The sequence below is a fragment of the Drosophila guanche genome, unplaced genomic scaffold (assembly GCF_900245975.1).
Source record: "Drosophila guanche unplaced genomic scaffold, DGUA_6, whole genome shotgun sequence".
Lineage (NCBI taxonomy): Eukaryota > Metazoa > Arthropoda > Insecta > Diptera > Drosophilidae > Drosophila > Drosophila guanche.
This window is the reverse complement of record NW_022995743.1, coordinates 10534766-10553858: the sequence shown is the minus strand read 5'-3', so window position 1 is coordinate 10553858 and position 19093 is coordinate 10534766. Positions and strand designations below refer to the sequence as shown.

At 51.4% G+C, this 19093-nt stretch overlaps 7 protein-coding genes across 15 annotated transcripts; 4 read left to right on the top strand and 3 right to left on the bottom strand.

Moving 5' to 3' along the window:
• Positions 1-57: 57 nt before the first annotated feature.
• LOC117591878 (troponin C) lies at positions 58-12612 on the top strand. 2 transcript variants are annotated; one of them, XM_034285256.1, is made up of 6 exons: positions 58-218; positions 283-457; positions 525-776; positions 1012-1058; positions 10453-10457; positions 12601-12612. In XM_034285256.1, the coding sequence occupies exons 1-4, from the start codon at positions 207-209 to the stop codon at positions 1038-1040; spliced, it is 468 nt and encodes a 155-aa protein (XP_034141147.1). In that variant the 5' UTR covers positions 58-206; the 3' UTR covers positions 1041-1058; positions 10453-10457; positions 12601-12612. The 2 variants fall into 2 exon arrangements, with proteins under 2 accessions (XP_034141147.1, XP_034141146.1); XM_034285255.1 differs by lacking the exons at positions 10453-10457; positions 12601-12612 and having other exon boundaries at positions 1012-1150.
• On the top strand, positions 2664-6525 carry LOC117591868 (glycine-rich cell wall structural protein). Of its 6 annotated transcripts, none has more exons than XM_034285238.1 (12): positions 2664-2921; positions 3937-4618; positions 4758-4862; positions 4926-4994; positions 5058-5246; positions 5308-5424; positions 5488-5622; positions 5686-5802; positions 5869-5937; positions 6001-6108; positions 6172-6246; positions 6310-6525. In XM_034285238.1, the coding sequence occupies exons 1-12, from the start codon at positions 2907-2909 to the stop codon at positions 6432-6434; spliced, it is 1806 nt and encodes a 601-aa protein (XP_034141129.1). In that variant the 5' UTR covers positions 2664-2906; the 3' UTR covers positions 6435-6525. The 6 variants fall into 6 exon arrangements, with proteins under 6 accessions (XP_034141129.1, XP_034141128.1, XP_034141130.1 ...); XM_034285237.1 differs by having other exon boundaries at positions 5866-5937; XM_034285239.1 differs by lacking the exons at positions 5488-5622; positions 5686-5802 and having other exon boundaries at positions 2665-2921; positions 5866-5937.
• LOC117591873 (mediator of RNA polymerase II transcription subunit 12) lies at positions 7025-8491 on the bottom strand. Its single transcript, XM_034285247.1, has 2 exons — positions 7853-8491; positions 7025-7785 (listed from the first exon to the last, which is right to left on the bottom strand). Exons 1-2 carry the CDS (start codon positions 8279-8281, stop codon positions 7120-7122), a joined length of 1095 nt encoding a protein of 364 aa, XP_034141138.1. The 5' UTR covers positions 8282-8491; the 3' UTR covers positions 7025-7119.
• LOC117591889 (larval cuticle protein LCP-17) lies at positions 11413-11860 on the top strand. Its single transcript, XM_034285272.1, has 2 exons — positions 11413-11444; positions 11520-11860. The coding sequence occupies exons 1-2, from the start codon at positions 11433-11435 to the stop codon at positions 11817-11819; spliced, it is 312 nt and encodes a 103-aa protein (XP_034141163.1). The 5' UTR covers positions 11413-11432; the 3' UTR covers positions 11820-11860.
• A 440-nt stretch (positions 12613-13052) lies between the features above and the next one.
• LOC117591884 (larval cuticle protein 65Ag1) lies at positions 13053-13608 on the top strand. The gene is made up of 2 exons (XM_034285267.1): positions 13053-13128; positions 13183-13608. The coding sequence occupies exons 1-2, from the start codon at positions 13117-13119 to the stop codon at positions 13573-13575; spliced, it is 405 nt and encodes a 134-aa protein (XP_034141158.1). The 5' UTR covers positions 13053-13116; the 3' UTR covers positions 13576-13608.
• Positions 13609-13766: 158 nt separating this feature from the next.
• Positions 13767-16010, bottom strand: LOC117591869 (mitochondrial sodium/calcium exchanger protein). Its single transcript, XM_034285243.1, has 6 exons — positions 15746-16010; positions 15284-15687; positions 14871-15227; positions 14693-14811; positions 14333-14638; positions 13767-14271 (listed from the first exon to the last, which is right to left on the bottom strand). The coding sequence occupies exons 1-6, from the start codon at positions 16003-16005 to the stop codon at positions 14071-14073; spliced, it is 1647 nt and encodes a 548-aa protein (XP_034141134.1). The 5' UTR covers positions 16006-16010; the 3' UTR covers positions 13767-14070.
• A 238-nt stretch (positions 16011-16248) lies between these two features.
• Positions 16249-17172, bottom strand: LOC117591875. Of its 3 annotated transcripts, none has more exons than XM_034285250.1 (2): positions 16547-17172; positions 16249-16455 (listed from the first exon to the last, which is right to left on the bottom strand). In XM_034285250.1, the coding sequence occupies exons 1-2, from the start codon at positions 17122-17124 to the stop codon at positions 16278-16280; spliced, it is 756 nt and encodes a 251-aa protein (XP_034141141.1). In that variant the 5' UTR covers positions 17125-17172; the 3' UTR covers positions 16249-16277. The 3 variants fall into 3 exon arrangements, with proteins under 3 accessions (XP_034141141.1, XP_034141143.1, XP_034141142.1); XM_034285252.1 differs by having other exon boundaries at positions 16266-16473; positions 16564-17170; XM_034285251.1 differs by having other exon boundaries at positions 16266-17168.
• Between the last annotated feature and the right edge of the window lie 1921 nt (positions 17173-19093).

The following is a 19093-nucleotide window of genomic DNA, read 5'->3' as shown; positions in this document are numbered from 1 at the left end:
TTCGAGATGCTGCTGAAAACCATAAATTAGCCTGTTACTTTTGGAATGCCTCTGTACACACTGGCAGTGTGTTGGTGTGGATGTGCCTCCCCTCCGGCTGAAAGAATGGGAAGATCTGGGCAACTGATTCAGTCGTTAGCGGTGATCTATTTGGTGCACAACGAGCCGTAGCAGCATCAGCAGCAGCAGCAACACAATACTTCAGCATGGAGAACATTGTGAGTGGAGTGGGAGAATGAGGAATATCCGAATGTTTCTAATGGGAGTCCAATTGCTTTGCAGGATGAGGACCTGACCCCCGAGCAGATTGCCGTTCTGCAGAAGGCATTCAACAGCTTTGATCACCAGAAGACCGGCAGCATCCCCACCGAAATGGTGGCCGATATCCTGCGCCTCATGGGTCAGCCCTTCGACAGGCAGATTCTCGAGGAGTTGATCAACGAGGTCGACGAGGACAGTAAGTAATCCCTCACCTCAGAGCTTGCCTTCTCCATGCCAAATCACTAAGCTGAATCTTTGAACAGAGTCTGGCCGCTTGGAGTTCGAGGAGTTCGTGCAGCTGGCAGCTAAGTTCATCGTCGAGGAGGATGACGAGGCCATGCAGAAGGAGCTGCGTGAGGCGTTCCGTTTGTACGACAAGCAGGGCAATGGCTACATTCCCACCTCCTGCCTGAAGGAGATCCTCAAGGAGCTCGACGACCAGCTGACCGACACGGAACTGAACATGATGATCGAGGAAATCGACTCTGACGGCTCCGGCACCGTGGACTTTGATGGTTAGTAGTGACACCGACCAATTAGCAGCATGCCTCATGCCTCATGCCTCATCGCATCCCAAATGCTCTGGCACCATGCCAGAGCATTGAGCAGCAGCAAATTATAACAATTTTGTAGGCTCTTGCCAGAGAGAACACAATGCTCTGCCTGCCCTCGGGGTGGTTGACTATTTTTAGGCTTCCGGCACCTGAATGCTCCACTAATTGCTCCACTTTGGCTCCATTTGATCCACAGAATTCATGGAGATGATGACTGGCGAATAAGTCGAGGCTCTTGGACACTCACACACTCACACAAATATCTCCTAGCATGGGGACAGCCACTCCCCGCACGAACTCTGAGGCTTGAATAAACATTTTGTATTTTATTTCTACGATTGAGTAATCATAATTACGCTATAAATAATGTGCCAGGCAGCAGCAGCAACAGGAACTACTTACAACACGATAGAATAGAAAAACCCAAAACGCGGCAAACACTGCAACGGCAACGGCAACCGCATTCGAGTTGCATGAATCATCATCGTAATTGACGCCCCCCCCCCCCCCCAAGTATTGGTTAATATTTTCGATAATATCTAAGTACGCTTGCAGCTAGGATGGGGGCGTGCCACACGCTCATCTGTGTGTTAATTTGGCAAGGCCAATGCATGACGTTACGCATACGCAGCGGGGACACATTCCTTTTGCCACTTGGCTGCCGTTCTGGTGCGCGCAGCTGTGCCACCACGAACACCCAAGGCGACCATCCCATGCCACCAAGAATGGGAGCGCTGCCGAGCGATGACAACCTGTCGACGGCCCCCTGTATGTGTCTCTCTCATCGGTGGAGCTGCCTTTCTAAATGAGCAAAATGTCAATGAGCATTCTCCAAGTGATGCTGCTTCTGCCTGCTGCCTGCAGAAGGCCTAAACTGAATGAATTTTCACATTCAACCGAAAAAATGAAAAAGAGAAGCAACTGCCCTTTCTGCGCCCAGCCAGATGGATGTTGCCACCAAATGGAGCAACTTGTTTTGCGCAACTTGTGGCGTTTTTTTTGTTGGTTTTTTGTTGGTTGTTGCCCCAGGGTGTCGATGGTGATATTAGCGCTATTTATTACCAATTCGATTTTAGTTTTCCTCAGTTTTCACGGTGGGTGAAAAGGTCAAAGACTGGACCCAGAGACCGGTCCAAGTCTTGTGGATATCCGTCTGGGGTGGGTCTTAGAGTCTGATTAGAAAACACACCGCCACATGCGATTCTTGACGCCAATTCCGATTGCATTTGAAGCGCATTAAAATTGTTTCCCAAACGTGCAATTCAATGGAGATGAGATGAGATGAGTTGAATCGTTCGCCATCATGATGATGATGATGATGATGATGATGATGATGATGCACTCAAGCGTTGAGGGTTTCGATTGGATTTCAATTTACGAGCACCAGAGCACCATCAGCATCGGCATCGGCATCGGCAGAAACTTGCTAATTTTACGGACTTGGGGAGAGTACTTAGATGTAGGTAGATGTGGCTGAGAGCGGTACGAGTATGTTTAACAACAAGACAAGGTACATTGGGTAAACGAGATGCCGCCGCTGAGACAATAGTTTGCACAGCCCCAGCCATGGGTCTCCCTTTGGCATGCAATTGTTTGTGCCAGCAACCAACACAGCTGCACACGATTGCAATAAATGCCATAAAGTATCAAAATCTCAGCACCCAGGCCAGCACTCGCTCTGCTCTCAGTCTCCGTCTCCCTCTCCGTCTCCGTCTGCCTCTCAGTCTGCGTCAGCATCTCCGGCTTCTCCAGCTTGAATGCAGCCTCGGCTCTTGGCAGCGTTTTCGTTCATTCCATTCCATTTGATTGCATTTTGGCGCCGAAACAGAGTATAAAAGCTGCAGAACCTCGGCTGCGATCGGCACACTAGTACCCTGACATTACGAGGAGCCACGACACGCGGAGGCGCCTGCTGCACAAACCGAACCCAAAAGGACTCGCACAGGATTCGCATGGATTTTTAATTTCTTTTCGAGTGTGTGTGTGTGTGTGCGCGTGACTGTGATTAAAGTTTTTAGGCAAAGGACAACCAAGGACAAAGCTACACAAGAACCCCTTTGAGACTTTCGGAATATATTCGTGCAATCAGCGATGGCTCTTAGATGGGTGAGTAGTTCCTGCCTGAGCATGGGATTTCCCAATTTCTCATTACAAAACGCATAAATTAAAAGGCCATTTAAAATCAGAGATAGCCAATGCTGAGCTAAACCCTCGCAGCACGCAAAGTTGCCCAAGAACAATCCATCTGCATCGTGGCTCTGGCTCTGGCTCTGGTTCGTGTCCGCCCCCGCCTACAGCTGCGGCAGATCATCAGCTGAAAGGAGCCCGAAATTGATGCAGTGGCGACCCAATTGGCAGCTCATTTGGAATTACCACAATTATGCGACGAGTACTTTTGGGTGGCTTGCACAACTCTTGGGACAACTGCTCTGGTCACGAACTAAGCTGAGAATGCAGTTGCGGCAGGCGGCAGCATGCAACATGGATGATTCAGTGCGGCAAATGTCAGAATTTCCATTATTCGGCAGTGCAGAAGCACGGGCTGGGGGGTAGGGCAGTGAGCTCATCATCATTATTATCGATGGAGCTGACGATGGAGTTGTTTCTGCTACGTTTATGGGCAGCGTTTGCTCGTAAGCGGTTTAAACTTCAACTTGACACCCGGCCAGGCCAGGCTACATTTACTTAACCTTCCCATCATCAGTGGCAACAGCTTCAGCCAGCCCCCTAGAGTCTCCTTAGCAGAGTTTCCTCTGTGATTGTTCACACGCTGTGGCATGCCAGTCGCCAGTAGCTGACATCTTCGCCATAGCTCGAACAAGAAGTCCATAAATATCAGAGTTCGCTGGCAACAATGGAAAACGTGAGTGGAGTGGAGTGGAGATGCGATGCGACTCCCTCAATGAGTGCATATTTCATTAATGAAATGGCAGCCACTCGCTCGTCTGACTACTACTCTTGACCCCATTGAGGAGTGAGTGGAGGGATGTGGCAGCCTCTCCCTGGGATCAGGAGTGCTGCGTGCATCGCGATGGCAATTGGGTTTCGGCTGAACTTTACACACTGCCGCGCCAGTCCCCAATTTGTTTGTAATCCAACAAATGCTCTCTGTTTCGTTTAGGCTCTCCTGTTGGCGATGCTGACGCTGGCGCGGAGTGCCAAGTTGGACAACAAATATCTGCCGCCGCCAGCGAGTGCGGCCAGCGCGGGTGGCAGTCCGGGCGCCGGGCTGCAGGGACCTGGCAGTGGCTTTGGCAGGGGTGGCGGTGCCGCTGGTGGCGGCGGCAACAATGGCTTGGGTGGCATCAACAACGGGCTGGGCGGCTTCTCGGGCGCTGGAGGCCCAAGTCGACCCATTGGACCGGCACCCGCTCAACGGCCCAGTGCTCCAGCGGGTGGCTCCCCGCCGGCGGGTCCGCCCATTCCGATTTTGTCGTTTGTGAACGAAAACGACGGCGACGGCAACTACCGCTTCAGCTATGAGACGGGCAACGGCATCAAGGCGCAGGAGGAGGGCACCGTGAAGAACAAGGGATCCGACAGCGAGATCCCCTCCGTCATGGGCTCCTACTCGTACACCAATCCCGAGGGCGAGCTGGTCGAGATCTCCTACACGGCCGATGAGAACGGGTTCGTGCCCTCCGGAGCAGCCCTGCCCACGCCACCGCCCGTGCCGGAGGCCATTGCCAAGGCGCTGGCTGCTCAGGGCATTAATATACTTCCGGGTGGTGGCTTCAGTGGAGGAGCTGGTGGCGCAGGCGGAACAGGCTATGGAGGAGGATCTGGAGGAGGCGGTGGCCAAGGTAAATAATGCAACAAAACGAATCTTAATTGAAAAACCAAAAAAAAAAATTACTCATTGATGCATCAACTCAAAATCGACACCAAAACCAGAGCCCTAAAGCTTGTGGAACTTTTATAAATCATTTTTCTCGATTTTAGGAGGTGGCGGCGGAGCAGGCTATGGCGGTGGAGGCGGTCGCGGTGGTGCACCTGGAGGTGGTGGCCAGGGAGGATATGGAGGTGGGCCAGGCGGTCCTGGAGGAGGTAAGGATAACAATTATTAAGGCGTATTTTTGCAATTTCAATATAAAACTCTCATGATCCTAGGAGGTGGTGCCCCTGGAGGCGGTGGCCAGGGAGGATTTGGTGGCGGCGCTGGAGGTGGCGGTGGACAAGGTAGGGAGAAGAGTTCCAATGAAATATATTTCAGATTTTCACTGCAAACTTTATTGTTCACAGGAGGCGGCGGAGGCTCGGGCTATGGCGGTGGAGCCGGTCGTGGCGGTGCACCAGGAGCCGGTGGCCAGGGAGGATATGGCGGTGGCCCTGGCGGTCCTGGAGGAGGAGGTGGAGCTGGCCGCGGTGGTGCTCCTGGAGGCGGTGGTCAAGGAGGATTTGGTGGCGCCGCTGGAGGAGGCGGAGGCCAAGGTAAAAACAAGATTTAGAATTATCTATCTAGGGAAATCACCGACAACTTTCTCAATTTTAGGAGGCGGCGGAGGAGCAGGCTATGGCGGTGGAGCCGGTCGTGGTGGCGCTCCAGGAGGCGGTGGCCAAGGAGGATTTGGAGGTGGACCTGGTGGCCCTGGAGGAGGCGGAGGCCAAGGTAAGGAAAACATTAACAAAGGAATATTCGTGCAATTTCAAAATACAACTTTTCCTCCCCTAGGAGGCGGCGGTGGTGCAGGCTATGGCGGTGGAGCTGGACGCGGTGGTGCACCGGGCGCCGGTGGTGCCCCAGGAGGCGGTGGCCAGGGAGGTTATGGCGGTGGACCTGGCGCCCCAGGAGGAGCCGGTGGCAAAGGTAAGGAGAAGATCAATGAAGGAATTTATTTACATTTTCAATATTAAACTTTCCTCGTCCCAGGAGGCGGAGGCGGAGCAGGTTATGGCGGTGGAGCCGGTCGTGGTGGTGCCCCAGGAGGCGGTGGCCAGGGTGGATTTGGAGGTGGTCCTGGCGCACCAGGCGGAGGCGGTGGCCAAGGTATGGAGAATATTAATGAAGGAATATCTTTGCAATTTCAATTTTAACCTTTCTTTGTCCCAGGAGGCGGCGGTGGGGCAGGCTATGGAGGTGGTGCCGGTCGTGGTGGTGCCCCCGGAGGTGGCGGTGGACAAGGTAAGGAGAAGATTAATATAATAATAAGTTTGCAATTTCAATATTTAACTTTCGTCATCCCAGGAGGCGGCGGTGGTGCAGGTTATGGCGGAGGAGCCGGTCGCGGTGGAGCGGGTGGCCAGGGTGGATTTGGAGGGGGTCCTGGCGCACCAGGCGGAGGCGGTGGACAAGGTAAGAAAAAGATTAATAAAGGAATATCTTTGCAATTTCAAAACAAAACTTTCCTTTCCCCAGGCGGTCGCGGGGGTGCCCCAGGAGGCGGTGGTCAAGGAGGATTTGGTGGCGCCCCTGGTGGAGGCGGTGGCCAAGGTGAGAGGGCGACTTATAAATTCTTATCTGTGCAATTTGATTTATCCATTTTCTTGATCGTAGGAGGCGGCGGTGGTGCAGGACGCGGTGGTGCTCCAGGTGGCAGCTATATCCCGCCCCCACCCGGACTCCCTGGTGGTGGACGAGGCAGCGGGGACTTCAATCCCCAGACTGGCTACAGCTATTGAGCCCAACGGGCTCGCTTCCCTTCCAGCCAAAACCACATCACTCCGATCGATGAAACCTCAGTGCAACGCAATCCTTGAATACTCGTGCCACCGAGTGTGGCGCTTAAATTATTAATTATTTGTGTAAGCTTTCCCCGAACCAATACTCTCTCTGACAAGGCAATAAATGAATTGTAGTAAATTTTAGTGACTGCATTGATATTACCAGAAAAGTAGTTGAAGCCTCATAGTAAAGGAAACTGCAGTTAAACCTGCAAGTAAGGGGCAAACAATACCACTATTTGTGCTCTTAAAACAGTCGCTAATAGCACGCCACGAACATTGACAGCTCTGGAGTGAGGTGAACTGTCTTCACCACAGGGCAATATCTCTATCTCGCTTTCTGGCCAGCGCTTGTCTCGATGAGCGTGGTGAATAAGACATAGCTACTCCCCACAGCGGAGACACAAACCTTGTTCTGGCGGAACTCGACTAAATTGCTGCAGCTAATCGGAAATTGTAAATGCAGAATGTGTGTTTCCAAAAGAATTCACAGCTAAAAACTAATATTCTGCACAAACAATATGAGGAATAATAATTATAGACAGCAGTTTGACTTTTCTGTTGCATGTATTTCATGCCTTTGAACGCGACTAAGTAGATGCACTAAATGTAAGAATCAATTTGGTCAATTCGTTGGGAGCAATCACTTCTTCGGGGACTTTTTGAAGCGTCTGCCATACTGATTGTAACCATAGGGATCCACCAATTGGTTCGATCTGCCCCGCAATTGTTGTGTAATCAACGCCTGCTGCTGCTGCTGCTCATTCTGCTGCTCCTTTTGCTGTTGCTGCTGTTGTTGCTGCTGCTGCTGCTGCTGTTGTTGCTGCTGGTTGTTGGCATTCTGCTGGGCCTGCTGGGATGTGAGATTGCTGCCAAATTGCTGACCAAATTGCCCGGCATACTGGGCTGGCAGGCGTCCGGAATGGAGTTGATTGAACGGCTGCTCCGGCTGATACTGTCCAGAGTTTGGCTGCTGCTGCTGTTGGAAGTTTCGCTGCTGCTGCTGCTGCTGCTGTTGCTGTTGCTGTTGTTGCAATGCATTCAGCGGCTGTTGTCCTGGTCCCTGGGGTCGAAAAGGAGTCGTGGCCAGCGGTGAGGGCAGCTGGCGGAAGGGCGTCTGGTATGGATTCAGATTGGGATTGAGCACGCCCTGCTGCTGGTAAGGCTGTTGTCCTGCGCCCACAAAGTACGGCGGCGGAGTGGCTGGAATGCCCGTGCCCTCGGCTCGGAATCCGTTCTCATCGGCAATGTAGCGCACCGTAATGGGCGTGCCCTCGGGCGAGGTGTACGAGTAGGAGCCCTGAATGACCTGCGGCGACCAGGAAAATAGATTGCACGATGCTCGCCCAAAAGTATGCCACACACTGGGTACCCACCTGTGCCTCAACGCCCTCGCCATAGCCGAGATTCTTGACATAGCCCTGGGCCTGGGCCGTGGTGCCATCGGCAGAGGAGTATCCGTAGGAGAAGCTGCCGTCCAGATTGAGCTCGTTCTGGTAGGCCGTGATGGGCACATAGTTCTGCTGCTGGTACTGGTTGTATCGATAGGGATTCTGGAGAGCTGCTCCGGCCAGAGGCGGAGCCAGAGGGTTGACCAGCGGATTCAGCGGACTGCGCTGTGCCGGAAAGAGACCCTGGCTCTGGCCCAGTGGGGGTTGGCGCACTCCAAACGGTGACTGCTGGACTCCCTGCTGGCGCTGCCCGAAGCCTGTGCCCGGCAGCTGTGCCCGACACGCGCTGAGGCAGAGGCCGGCCAGGAGGCAGGCCACCCAGCGCAGCTGCCTCATGTGGCTGCGAGCGGGCATTTAGCTGGATGAAGTGGCTCGTAAATCCCGCGAACGTCGCACAAATTACACGCTCGATTAACCTGATGTCTCACTTTCGTTCGCTGTGGTGGGAAAACAGATTCCAATTGAAGTGCCGAACCGAGCCGCGATCTGTTGTGATCTGAGATGGGATGTGCTGCCACTGGAAGTCACTGAACGAATGCCGTGCCCCGACTGCAACTGCGGCACCGACTGCGGCCCGTATTTATACGAATCTCGAGCAAGACTGCGGGGCCTAAAGCTGGGCCCTAAAGCGCGGCCTAATCATAAGAACAATCGACCCAGCGACGCTGCTTCCTGCCACCGATGTGCTGCCTCTGCCTCTGCTCCAACCAGGGGGCTCGTGGGGGACTGGATCTGTCTCGATGGTTATCTTGCGCTTGGCCCAGTGGCGTGTTATTTATCTGCGGCTTGCGAGTCGTGTTAACAAGATGCCACAGATGGCAGCTTTATTGGTTTTTTATCGGCCATTGACAGAAGGACAAACGAATTTCGTTGCCTGATTGATATCTTCATGGTGGCCAGCCCAGCCGACCAACCCCACTGTTGGCCTCTTCCGGCGTTTTCCCGATGCGCGCACTTATTTATGATCCATCCATCGGTGGCTTCTGGTTCTGCTGCTGTTGCTGCTGCTGCTGCTGCTGCTGCTGCTTCTGCTGCCGACCCCCATATGCAAATGATGCGTTTTTGCTCTAGCTCGTGTCTCCACCTGAGGCACTCCTAAGGTGTTTATGTGAGTTATGTGCTGACAGTACAGCGCATACACCTCCCCCGTCACCGCTCCCCTCCAACCGTAAGCCATTCTGGCCAGAGGTCAAGGTGGTTGTTGGACCTCAAACTGATCTCCAAGTGCCATGAGGCCATAGCTAGCCACCAGGAACCCTTATCCAGCCTGAGAGAGTTTCCCCTGGGGCTGTTCCATTGTCTCCATGCCACAATCATTCATCATTCTGCGATTGCTCATAGCCATCAGTCATTTGTAAATGCCTAGCCCGTGCTCTCTGTCTCGATCTCGTTTGTCATCTGTTGGCGCAGCCATTCAAAATTCGAACATATTCGCATCTTGTTCCATGTTTTCAGCTTTAATTGCATTTATGCAAATCTAGATGAAATGAGGTTTTCCACTCTGAATCAAGCCAATGATTGGTGGCTGGCCAAAACAAAAGTCATTCTGGAAGTGAAGTCATTTCCCACCTGGCGGCAAATTTTGTGGCAGACAGCAGATATCATTCTCTGCTGCCTGGCTTTAGGCTAGTTATAGACTAGCTAGTTCATGGCTTCGTTTGGCTGCCTAAAAGTATTCTACAGCTACAGAATTGTTGATGGAATAAATACAATACAATCCACAGTAAGCAGACGCGACTTTTGTGTGCGCTACACAGTAACTATTTATGGAGTAAATGGTGCTAGATTTGGTGTAACAATTAATTGATTAAACAAGTATTTATACAAATATATTTAGTAGAGCTAATGCCAATGCCAGATATAAAATAAAGTATAGAATGTTGCGACAAATCAGTCAAGCTAAGGACTCATTGTTAGGCGCTAAATTTGGGACATTAAACAGAGTTATAAGCGGTTCTTCCTGTTGGTCTGGGTATATATTGCAGGATGACTGTATAGACAGCGAATCAATATTAATTATAAACATGCTGCCCCACATTTCACAACATTCGCGGGATGTGGCTGCCATTTGAATAATTCACGAAGCTGGAAGAGCCCCAAGAGAAACATAAAAGCTGTTACCCCCGCTGTCCCGAAATTTATGCAGAAATGCGAGACAAGCGTACAATGTGGCTCGATGAGCAAACTACATTAGAGAGGAAAGAGACGGACACTCCTTCCACGACGCTGCCATCGAGTGTAACTCCAATTTGGACAGCGACTGCGAGGATTATTAATGGTCCACGGACGCTGGAAAATTGTGGCATTTTTGTCGGCAGATTGGGTGGGAGAGAACGCGCTTGACATTTGTGTAATTGCATTGCCAGACCAGGCCAGAAATTATGGCCGCCAGCGCAGCTAATTGATTCTCTTTGAATCAGAGACTGAGGCTGAGGCTGAGGCTGAGGCTGTGCGTAATGCCGAGTGCAGATCTCGTCTGGCTTCTGGTTCCGGCTAGAGGAATTGCAACTGCAAGTGCCACTTTGACTCTGTAAAGGTTAATGTGTCGCCGCTCTAAATTACGACCTCGTTGGCATTGCATCTTTGCATTAATGGGTTTCTATTTGTGCAACAGTGTGGTGCCAGAAAGTTATTGCATTTCCATGCCGAATGGGCGAGACGACTGTGCAGCTGAGAATCAATTTATTAACACGTTGCCCCGAGAGCCACGAAACTGAAGCTAAAACTTGGTTAGTTGGAAACTTGGAAACTGAATCTGGAACTGGGCGGGCCAAGGCAAATGCCAAAAATCCAACTTCTGGCGTTGCGAAATTGCTGGAAATTATTATTGAATTCTTTTTGTCTTGCCGTTTTGGCATACATAAATGTTAGTCGCTTCTCAGTGCCACACTGCCACACTGCCAGGTGCCCACCCACTGTAACAGCTGTGATGGAGCGCCAAAAGCCAACAGCTCCATCTCAGAGTGTCCGACGTTTTGGTGCGGAATTTGCATGGAAGTCTGCAATCTGCAAGGTTTTAGCGGTGAGAGGTTGGATGGAAGAACGGAACGTTTTGCAGTCACTCAGCCGTTACCATTTCTGCACCTTTCGCTCTCGCTTGCGGGGGCATGCCACACAGTCGCAGCCAAATTTGACAACATTTTATTAACTGCCTGCCAAGTGCTGCACCTCTCAGCCCCCACACGATCCAAAGATTACGCTCCATCTGCAGCGTGTAAACATGACAGAGCCACACAGATCGGATCTCGGATCTCTGCTGAATCATTTGAATTGCAAATCTGCAGCCAGCCACAGTCTGCAGGTTCAACAAACTCTCTTTCTCCGTTCTGCTGCTGCTGCTGCTGCTGCTGCTACTTTCTACTGACCTCAAAAAGCTAACATTATCAGCAGCATTATTGCATAACCAAAAGCCAGAATTGGCTGTCTAAAATCTCTTTGGCTCGGACAGGCCGAGTGCTATAAAAAGCGCAGAATCTTTTGTCCGCGCCCAGTATTAGCATAAATCATGTTCGCATTGGTAAGCAGAAGCGGCAGCTGGCAGCTGGCAGCTCATGAATATTCCCCTTTTACCCTTGTAAACCTCTCTTCTTAGTGGCTCATTCTGGCCTGCTGCTGCTGGCCAGCGGAGAGTGCTGCCTCGATTGGCATCGTTAAGTCTCTGGCCGAACAGCAGAGCGACGGCTCCTACTTCTTTGCCTACGAGGCGGCCAATGGCAACTATCGCGAGGAGGTGGGCATCGTCAAGGAGGACAGTCTGGAGGTGTCCGGCGTCTATCGCTACCTCGACGACAGCGGCCACAGAGTGGAGGTCAGCTATGTGGCGGACCAGAATGGCTTTGTGCCGCGAGGCTTCCACATCAGAGCTGGATCGAATATAAATAAACCTTTATAGAGTCATGAGTTGGCGCTTGAACATTTACTTTGATGGGGCACACATTCCTCGCACAAGTACAGAAGCAGCCAGCAGCCAGCAGCCGAGAAGATCGCAGATCGCAGATCGAAGAGGAGTGCCCCGAGTCCGCTCCAGCTCGGAGCAGCTGCGGGAGATGGGATATTTAATTTGCACAACATTGCCAATTGGGAGATTTTCGAAATTAGTTAAGCTGTCAGATTTATAAATTGTGGCAATTGCAGTCTTGTGGCCAGCATCTCCCACTGCGGGCCATGGTTGCCCTTTTCCCAAACGAACCAAATGTCGGTTTATCGGTGTCGCTGTCGATGTCGTCGCTGGGCCAATGAATCCGTATTTATCACCCTATCAAATTAATGACGATACCAACACGATCGCCTATAATGGGGCCCCGGAACTCCCCAGTGATTCTACAATTTTCTGCTTATTGAATTAATAGCGCAATGCAAATGGAAGTGGTTTATGCGCCGCATCAAAATTCTAATTCAAGGCATTTGTCAGCGGGAAGACGATCATCGCAGGCCGAGTTATAGTTCGTTAGGGGACACTGTGATAAAAGACATAGCAACAGCCACAGCACCAGACACGAAATTCTCGAAATAAAATATGATTTTAATTCATTTAAAAATAGATATTTTTGATCTCGCATCGGGAGAGTATTTGCTGATCTTTAGGTCGCTTTCTGCTTGGTTTCACAATCATTTCGTCTCAGTGCACAGATCATAATGTAAATTGCAACAATGCTGACATTTTACATGGCAAGTGGAAACATTTGTGGGCTTGGTACGGAACGAGGCGAGGTGCGATTGATTAATCGCGACACCTCGAGAGTGGGTGAAGCCGTGTAAGTTATGCACTGTGGAGACGCAGAGCCCGCTAATGGAAGCACTGATCGGTGTCATCAATCGGCGCCGTCATCGGCACCAGATCTGACTCAGGCAAGACTCAGGGGAGCAACAGACCAGATCTGATTGACACATTTCTGGTGCAGACTGACCCAGTGTCGACCCTGACATTTGCAGCCAATTGGAAGTTTTCGGACGTACCGGCAGACCACATAAAACGGGATGGGATGCAAACATGTTTGGCATGTTTAAGTGAAAAGAGCAGAGCGAATCAGCTACTGCTGCTGCTGCTGTTGCCGGATGATAACCGAAATATTGCGTATCTATGTCGGGATCTGTGTGGCCAAGAGGGAGTATAAAAGCCAACTGGCTGATCCACTTTGTGCTCACACGCGTTCCAACTCTCGCTTTCTGCCCTACTCCACTGCGACAAAATGCACAAATTCGTAAGTGTGGATTACCTGAAGACATAAGGATTGGATGTTCATTTATTCTTGCAGCTTCCTCTGCTCGTCCTGGCTGTGGTGCTGGCCTGTGGCCATGCCCTGCCCGTGGAAAGCGAACGCGAAGTGATTGAGATCCTCAGCTCGGAGACGAACAAGTTCGAGGATGGCTCCTACAACTCCCAGTACTCGACGGCGGACGGAACCAGCCGGCACGAGGAGGCCAGCGTCGTCGACAAGGACACCGAGGATGAGGCGCTGGAGGTGAAGGGCAGCTACAAGTACATCAACGAGGATGGCCAGGAGGTGGAGGTGCACTACACGGCGGGCAAGAACGGTTTCGTGCCCTACGGCTCCATCATCAACCCGGAGATCACAGCTGTGGCCGAGGCAGCCAAGGATCTGCCCAAGGAGCCCGAACATAAGCCAAAAGCACTGCGTGAGCCATAGGTTTGCAGCGTCCAAATAAACTACCAAAAAAAAAACAATACAAAGCAATGAAAAATTGATAGAAATTATGAAATTGTTCGAGTCTGTTTGCTGTTGTCTTCAGCCACAATCTCCTCCTGCTTTGCATATCTCAGCATCGAGATGTTTGCTTAGGCTTTGATCAGACATTCCCCGACGCCCCGATGGGACCTTGAAAGCACTCCCATGCCCCCGTATGATTCCGTATGATTAAGCACACGTTTGTCCACTTTTTCGGGGTGTACAGTGAGGCTTGTGTTGGACAGCCGCGGGGCACATTACATAGCACACTCGCAGAGTCCATTAGCATTGCGCGAAGCTGCTGCGACAAGAGGAAATTAAGAGCCAAAAGAATCGAATTTGCCATTTAATGAGGCATAAATCATCTGGCCAAGGGGAATTTGCATATTTGATGGCAGCATGGGAACACTCTGCCTCTCCCTCTCCCTCTGCCTCTCTCTCTGCCTCTCTCTTTATCTAATTATCCACTCCATAAGCATGGATCACATCGGTCTCGAGCAGCACCAGCACTGCCAGGAAGAACAGATAGTAGGCGACGAGTAGCATGCCACAGGCGCGACGCATCTGAAAGTTGGTGGTCAGAGCGGACATCAGAGAGATGACCAGGCTCACCTCCACGAATATGCAGACAGTCTCCCCAAAGCTGCCCTCTTCCACCTGTCATTAAATGTTTTACAGTCACAAAAATCATTTGGGATTCCATTTCGGGCGCTCTTACGGGGAATGCATTGGCCACGGAGCGCACGGTTGTCTCCAGGGCCAGGGGCAGCGCCAGATTGACAAAGGTTCCAAACACTGGAGAGGAAAAGGTGGCCGCAAATGCCATGCGTGGAAATCCCTGACGTGCCAGCGCTATGCCAGCCACCAGGTCGCCGGCATTGAGGCCCCAGCAGATGGCGGTGGCCATGACAAAGGACTGGCTCATGTGCCAGATGGTGCCGATGGTGAAGAACATGGCCATCACCTCCGAGGTGAGAAAGAAGATCAGAAAGATGACCGAAATGAAGCCCAGAATGGCCGTGAACTGTTCACAAAGGAAGATTACTTGGGGAAGCAGCAACTTTTGCTGCCAACGTACCCTGAAGAACTTTGGCGTGGTGTCGGTGCGCGTGCGCCAGAAGATGAGGCAGCCCAGGGGCAGCATAATGTAGAAGGTCATGATGTAGGCGGCGGTGCCCAAAAGGGAGACATCCTTGACTGCAGGAGGAGATATTCACTGAGTAAGAGTCGCCTGCCAGAGCATGTCTCACACTCACGCAATATGAAGAAGATGTAGGTGGGTGAAATGATGAACTGCAGGCAGCAGAGCAGCTTGGACCAGCCGTAGTCGGGCTTCTCCACATCCACCACGGGCACCAGCAGACGCAGCAGCATTTCCATGGGCTCCTTGACCAACAGATAGAAACGCACAAAGAAGGATCCGCGACGGAATTGATCCTTGTCGAACCTGAAGATCGATGCCCAGAACTGCTGCAAGAGCTGCCTGTTGGCGCCACCGCGATGTCGGGCAGCACTGCGATCGATCTTCTCTCGATGGACACCCAGATCCGTTTGCCGCATGAGCTCCTCCAGCTGCTCCGCCTTCAGCTCGCTGTTCTCAATTTTCTGCAGTTCTGCCGAAGATTTCAAGTCAGTACAAAGAATCCGGAGTGACAGTGGAGCTGCCTACGATGAACGCGAGCCTCCAGCAGCCGCTGATCCATGATGGCCACCAGGACGTGGGCCAGGTAGATGAGTGCACCCGGAATGGCGCCCAGCTTCGTGATGCCCGACTCCCGCTTGTGGATAAAGTCCATGAAGGTTGTGTTCAGAAAGAGAAAGCCAAAGTCCCGCAGAAAGTAGCCCGGCTCCACGTAAAAGGGTCTCGTGAGCATCACCAATCCCGCCACGAATGTCTGGTGGAACAGTGTCTGCGCCATGGACATGAGAAAGCCCCACTTGGAGAAGACCAGCATGCCGGCAACGGCCGTAAACAGATCCGACGATCCATTGGCAATGGTCAGCAGCGTCACCCCGGCCACATTCTCGTTCATGCTGAAGGTGTCCGCCATCACCTTGAGCGTGGGACAGAAGCTGCGTGAGGAGCATTGGCATTAGCTCTGGGTCTGCTTCTCCTCTGATCGTGACTCACTATGCCCGCACGGACTTCTGCATCATCCAGAAGATATAAGTGGCAACCACGGTCATGGCCAGCATGCTCCAAAAGGCATTGAACTTGTTGCGCGAATCCACATGGCAGTAGTGCCACGTGAGGTAGTTGATCAGATAAATGTTGTCCATGCAGTCTGCCGTTTCCTTTACGTACTGGCAGCGCTGTGGCTCTGGCAGATGATTGACCTTGTTGCAGGCTTCAGCTGGCTGCAAACTGCGCATCCAACTAGCATAAACCATTTCGTACATACAGTGAGGGAATTGGCTGTGCCTACTAGCTGGATAAAGTATCAACTGTTTGGAGCGTAGTAGATTGGGTCTGCCATTCCCCCATGCTCCAAGTTTATTACCCGCTCTGTTATCCGTCATATTCCTCGGCTTAAATCAGCACTAAACGTTAGCATTTATATGCAGAATATGAACTCATCTTGTGCTCCCTCGAGAGGTACATTCCAATCCTCAATTGGCATGCAACTGGCATTGTTTCGTTTCGTTTGGGGATTCATTTATTGCTAGACAATTAAATTAGAGTGCACAGATTTCATGGCTAAGTGGTAACAATACTTAAAGTAAGTAGAATCTAGGGGAGAGCTAATCCTCTGCGAGGTCTTAGGCAGTCGTGGTCTCAGCCTTCTTTGGCTCTGCCGCTGGCTTCGACTCGAGAACGACCTGCACGGGCACAATCTGGGACTCGGCGGGCACTTGATCCTTCTTCTCAGAAACAGTCTTTGGCTGCGACACAGCCTCCTCCACAGCCACGACGACGGGCACAATCTGGGACTCGGCGGGCACTTGATCCTTCTTCTCAGCCACAGCCTCCTTCTCCACCACAGTCTTCAGCTGGGACACAGCTTCCTTCTCCACAACAACTGGCACAATCTGGGACTCTGCGGGCGCTTGATCCTTCTCCACCACAGTCTCCAGCTTCTCTACCTCCTGGGAGCGAGCTCTGCGGTGCTTCAGCCTGAGCTCTTCCTCTTCGGAGATGTTCGGCAGATCGGCGGCAGCCTGGGCCACAGCTGTGATCTCCTTGGGAATGGTGGTGCCAATAGGCACGAATCCGTTCCTGCCCGCCGTGTAGTGCACCTCCACCGTGTTGCCGTCGGCATCAATGTAGCGATAAGAGCCAGAGACCTCCAAAGCCTCATCTTCGGTGCCGGCATTCTGGAGCTGCCCCTGCTCCTGGCGGTACGACTGATCGCCGCCCTCGTACTCGAAGTGGAAGGAGCCGTCAGGGTTCTTCTCAGTCTCGAAGCGCAGCAGTGGCACAATCTCGCGCTTCTCGGTGGTGGTGCTACCAATGCTGGCGCCCCACGCTCCAGCGGCCAGGGCCAACAAACAGATTGTGATCTTCAGCATTTTGGGAGTGGGAGTTCTTGGTTGCTTTCCTGCTGGAGTTTGGCTTTCAACTTGGCCTACTACAACGGCACGCGAGGCTTTTATATCGATGTTAAATGTGCGCAGCAGTCGCGAATTAGCATCTTCCATTCCCATTACGCCATCTCGTCACCATTGCCCAAAAAAAAGGAAAAAAGCAAAACAAAACAAAAATACAAAACGAATCATGTTGGAAAAAACACCAAAGAAATTCTATGGAAGCGGCCAGAATGTGATTTAATAAAACACTCACAGAGCCACAGAGCCACAGAGCCATGGGATTTGCATATTTATGATTCAACATTCAGCGAAGAGAAGGAGAAAGAGCTCGAGGAGAGCTAAAGGTCAACAGATGGAGCAGCCATGTAATGAGTGTGATCGAATAAAACACTTAAAAATCATCGAATGATGTGTGTGTCGCTTCCAGAGAGAAACTGCTGCCTGGACAGGTTCATTCCTCATCATCTTCAGAAAAAACAGCAGCAGCAGCAGCAGCACCCTCGGAACACGTCACAAACAAGTTTGGCGCTCGCAGCTATAAAGCAGCTTCAAGTATCTGCTGGAAGGCAATCCATCAGCTGGAATGCCCGAATATCTCTCAGAGTATCTCAGTCTCGCTGTGTGTGTATCGCTGATTGATTGCGAATGTTTAGGAAACTGCACTCGATTAGCATAGAGGCTAGAATTGGGTAGCATTGCGAACCGACAAGACAAAGGGGCATAAATTAAGATGCACTTTGGGTGCACTTAAAATGCGCTCAGATTGGATCGGCATGAGGCCCGCATGCGATGCATCAGTCAGTCATCTCACACGGGAAACCTGCGACTGCGCCGTGTGGAGTGGAGTGTTATGAGAAACATAACCTAAACGATGAGTAATCCCAGAGATTTCTGCCAGGGGGATTGTCAATGATGTATGTCGAATTTGCAAAAATGAACTCCACTCCGCACAACACTCGGCCAGACTTCGACTGCGACTTCAACTGCAGATTCAACGTGGCGAAGGCCAGAAGTAAAACGCGGGCAACCGCGAAATTGGCCAAGTAACATGGAAAACGTACGAAAAGGAAAATGCACACCAACTGCAGACTGAGATGAGTGGCTGGTAAGGGGCGTAGGGTGTAATCTCGGGCGATGTTCATCATGTTTCGTGATCATCTTTGTTGCACTGGCGGGAGCTGTAGCTGAAGCTGTTTCACTGCTTACTTTTGCAGCTTTGCAGCAGCAGCAGCAGCAGCAGCAGCAGTTATTGCTGTAATTTTTATGAATTGCAACTGACATTTCCTACACGCTGCAAAAGTTTAAAGTTTAAGCCGAAAATTGCACTGCCAGCCGGCCGGCAAAACCGGGAATGGTTTTGGTTTGGTTTGGTTTGCATTGGAGAGCGGCTCGCGAAAAGGGAAGCTCTGGCAAGTCGCAACTGGTGCAGAGGAGTGCCAGGCCTGACCCGGTCAGCGAAATTGCAGTTTGAGCAGATTCGACCAAAGGGCAGACACATTAGACATATCCAGATCCCAGAACCGCAAACAAAGCCACAAAATGCGCTTTAACGATGCATTCAAATGGACAAGCTGGCCACGCCCCGCCTGCCCATTCAAATGTCAATAGAAATGCCGCGAATATTTTATGGATCTGCATTGCAATCCAAGTGGGCAAGTGCTTGAGTGGCCAAATGGCCAATTCATCAAAATAAATCCAATTGCAACATCAGTAATCTTTTAATTAATATTTGAGCTGGAGAATTATTGCGGCGAATGGAGCTTCCAGCAGAAGAGACAGAGGCAAAGGCAGAGGCACAGGCACAGGCACAGGCAGAGGCCTTAATCAAATGAAGTTCGCATTGCTAATTCACATAAATTAATGCCCGAGTAGATGTGGAGAACCGATCTCGGCATACGTCGCGTATGCGCAACGAGTTTCAAATGCAAATGGGCGTTGCGCATACGCCGAG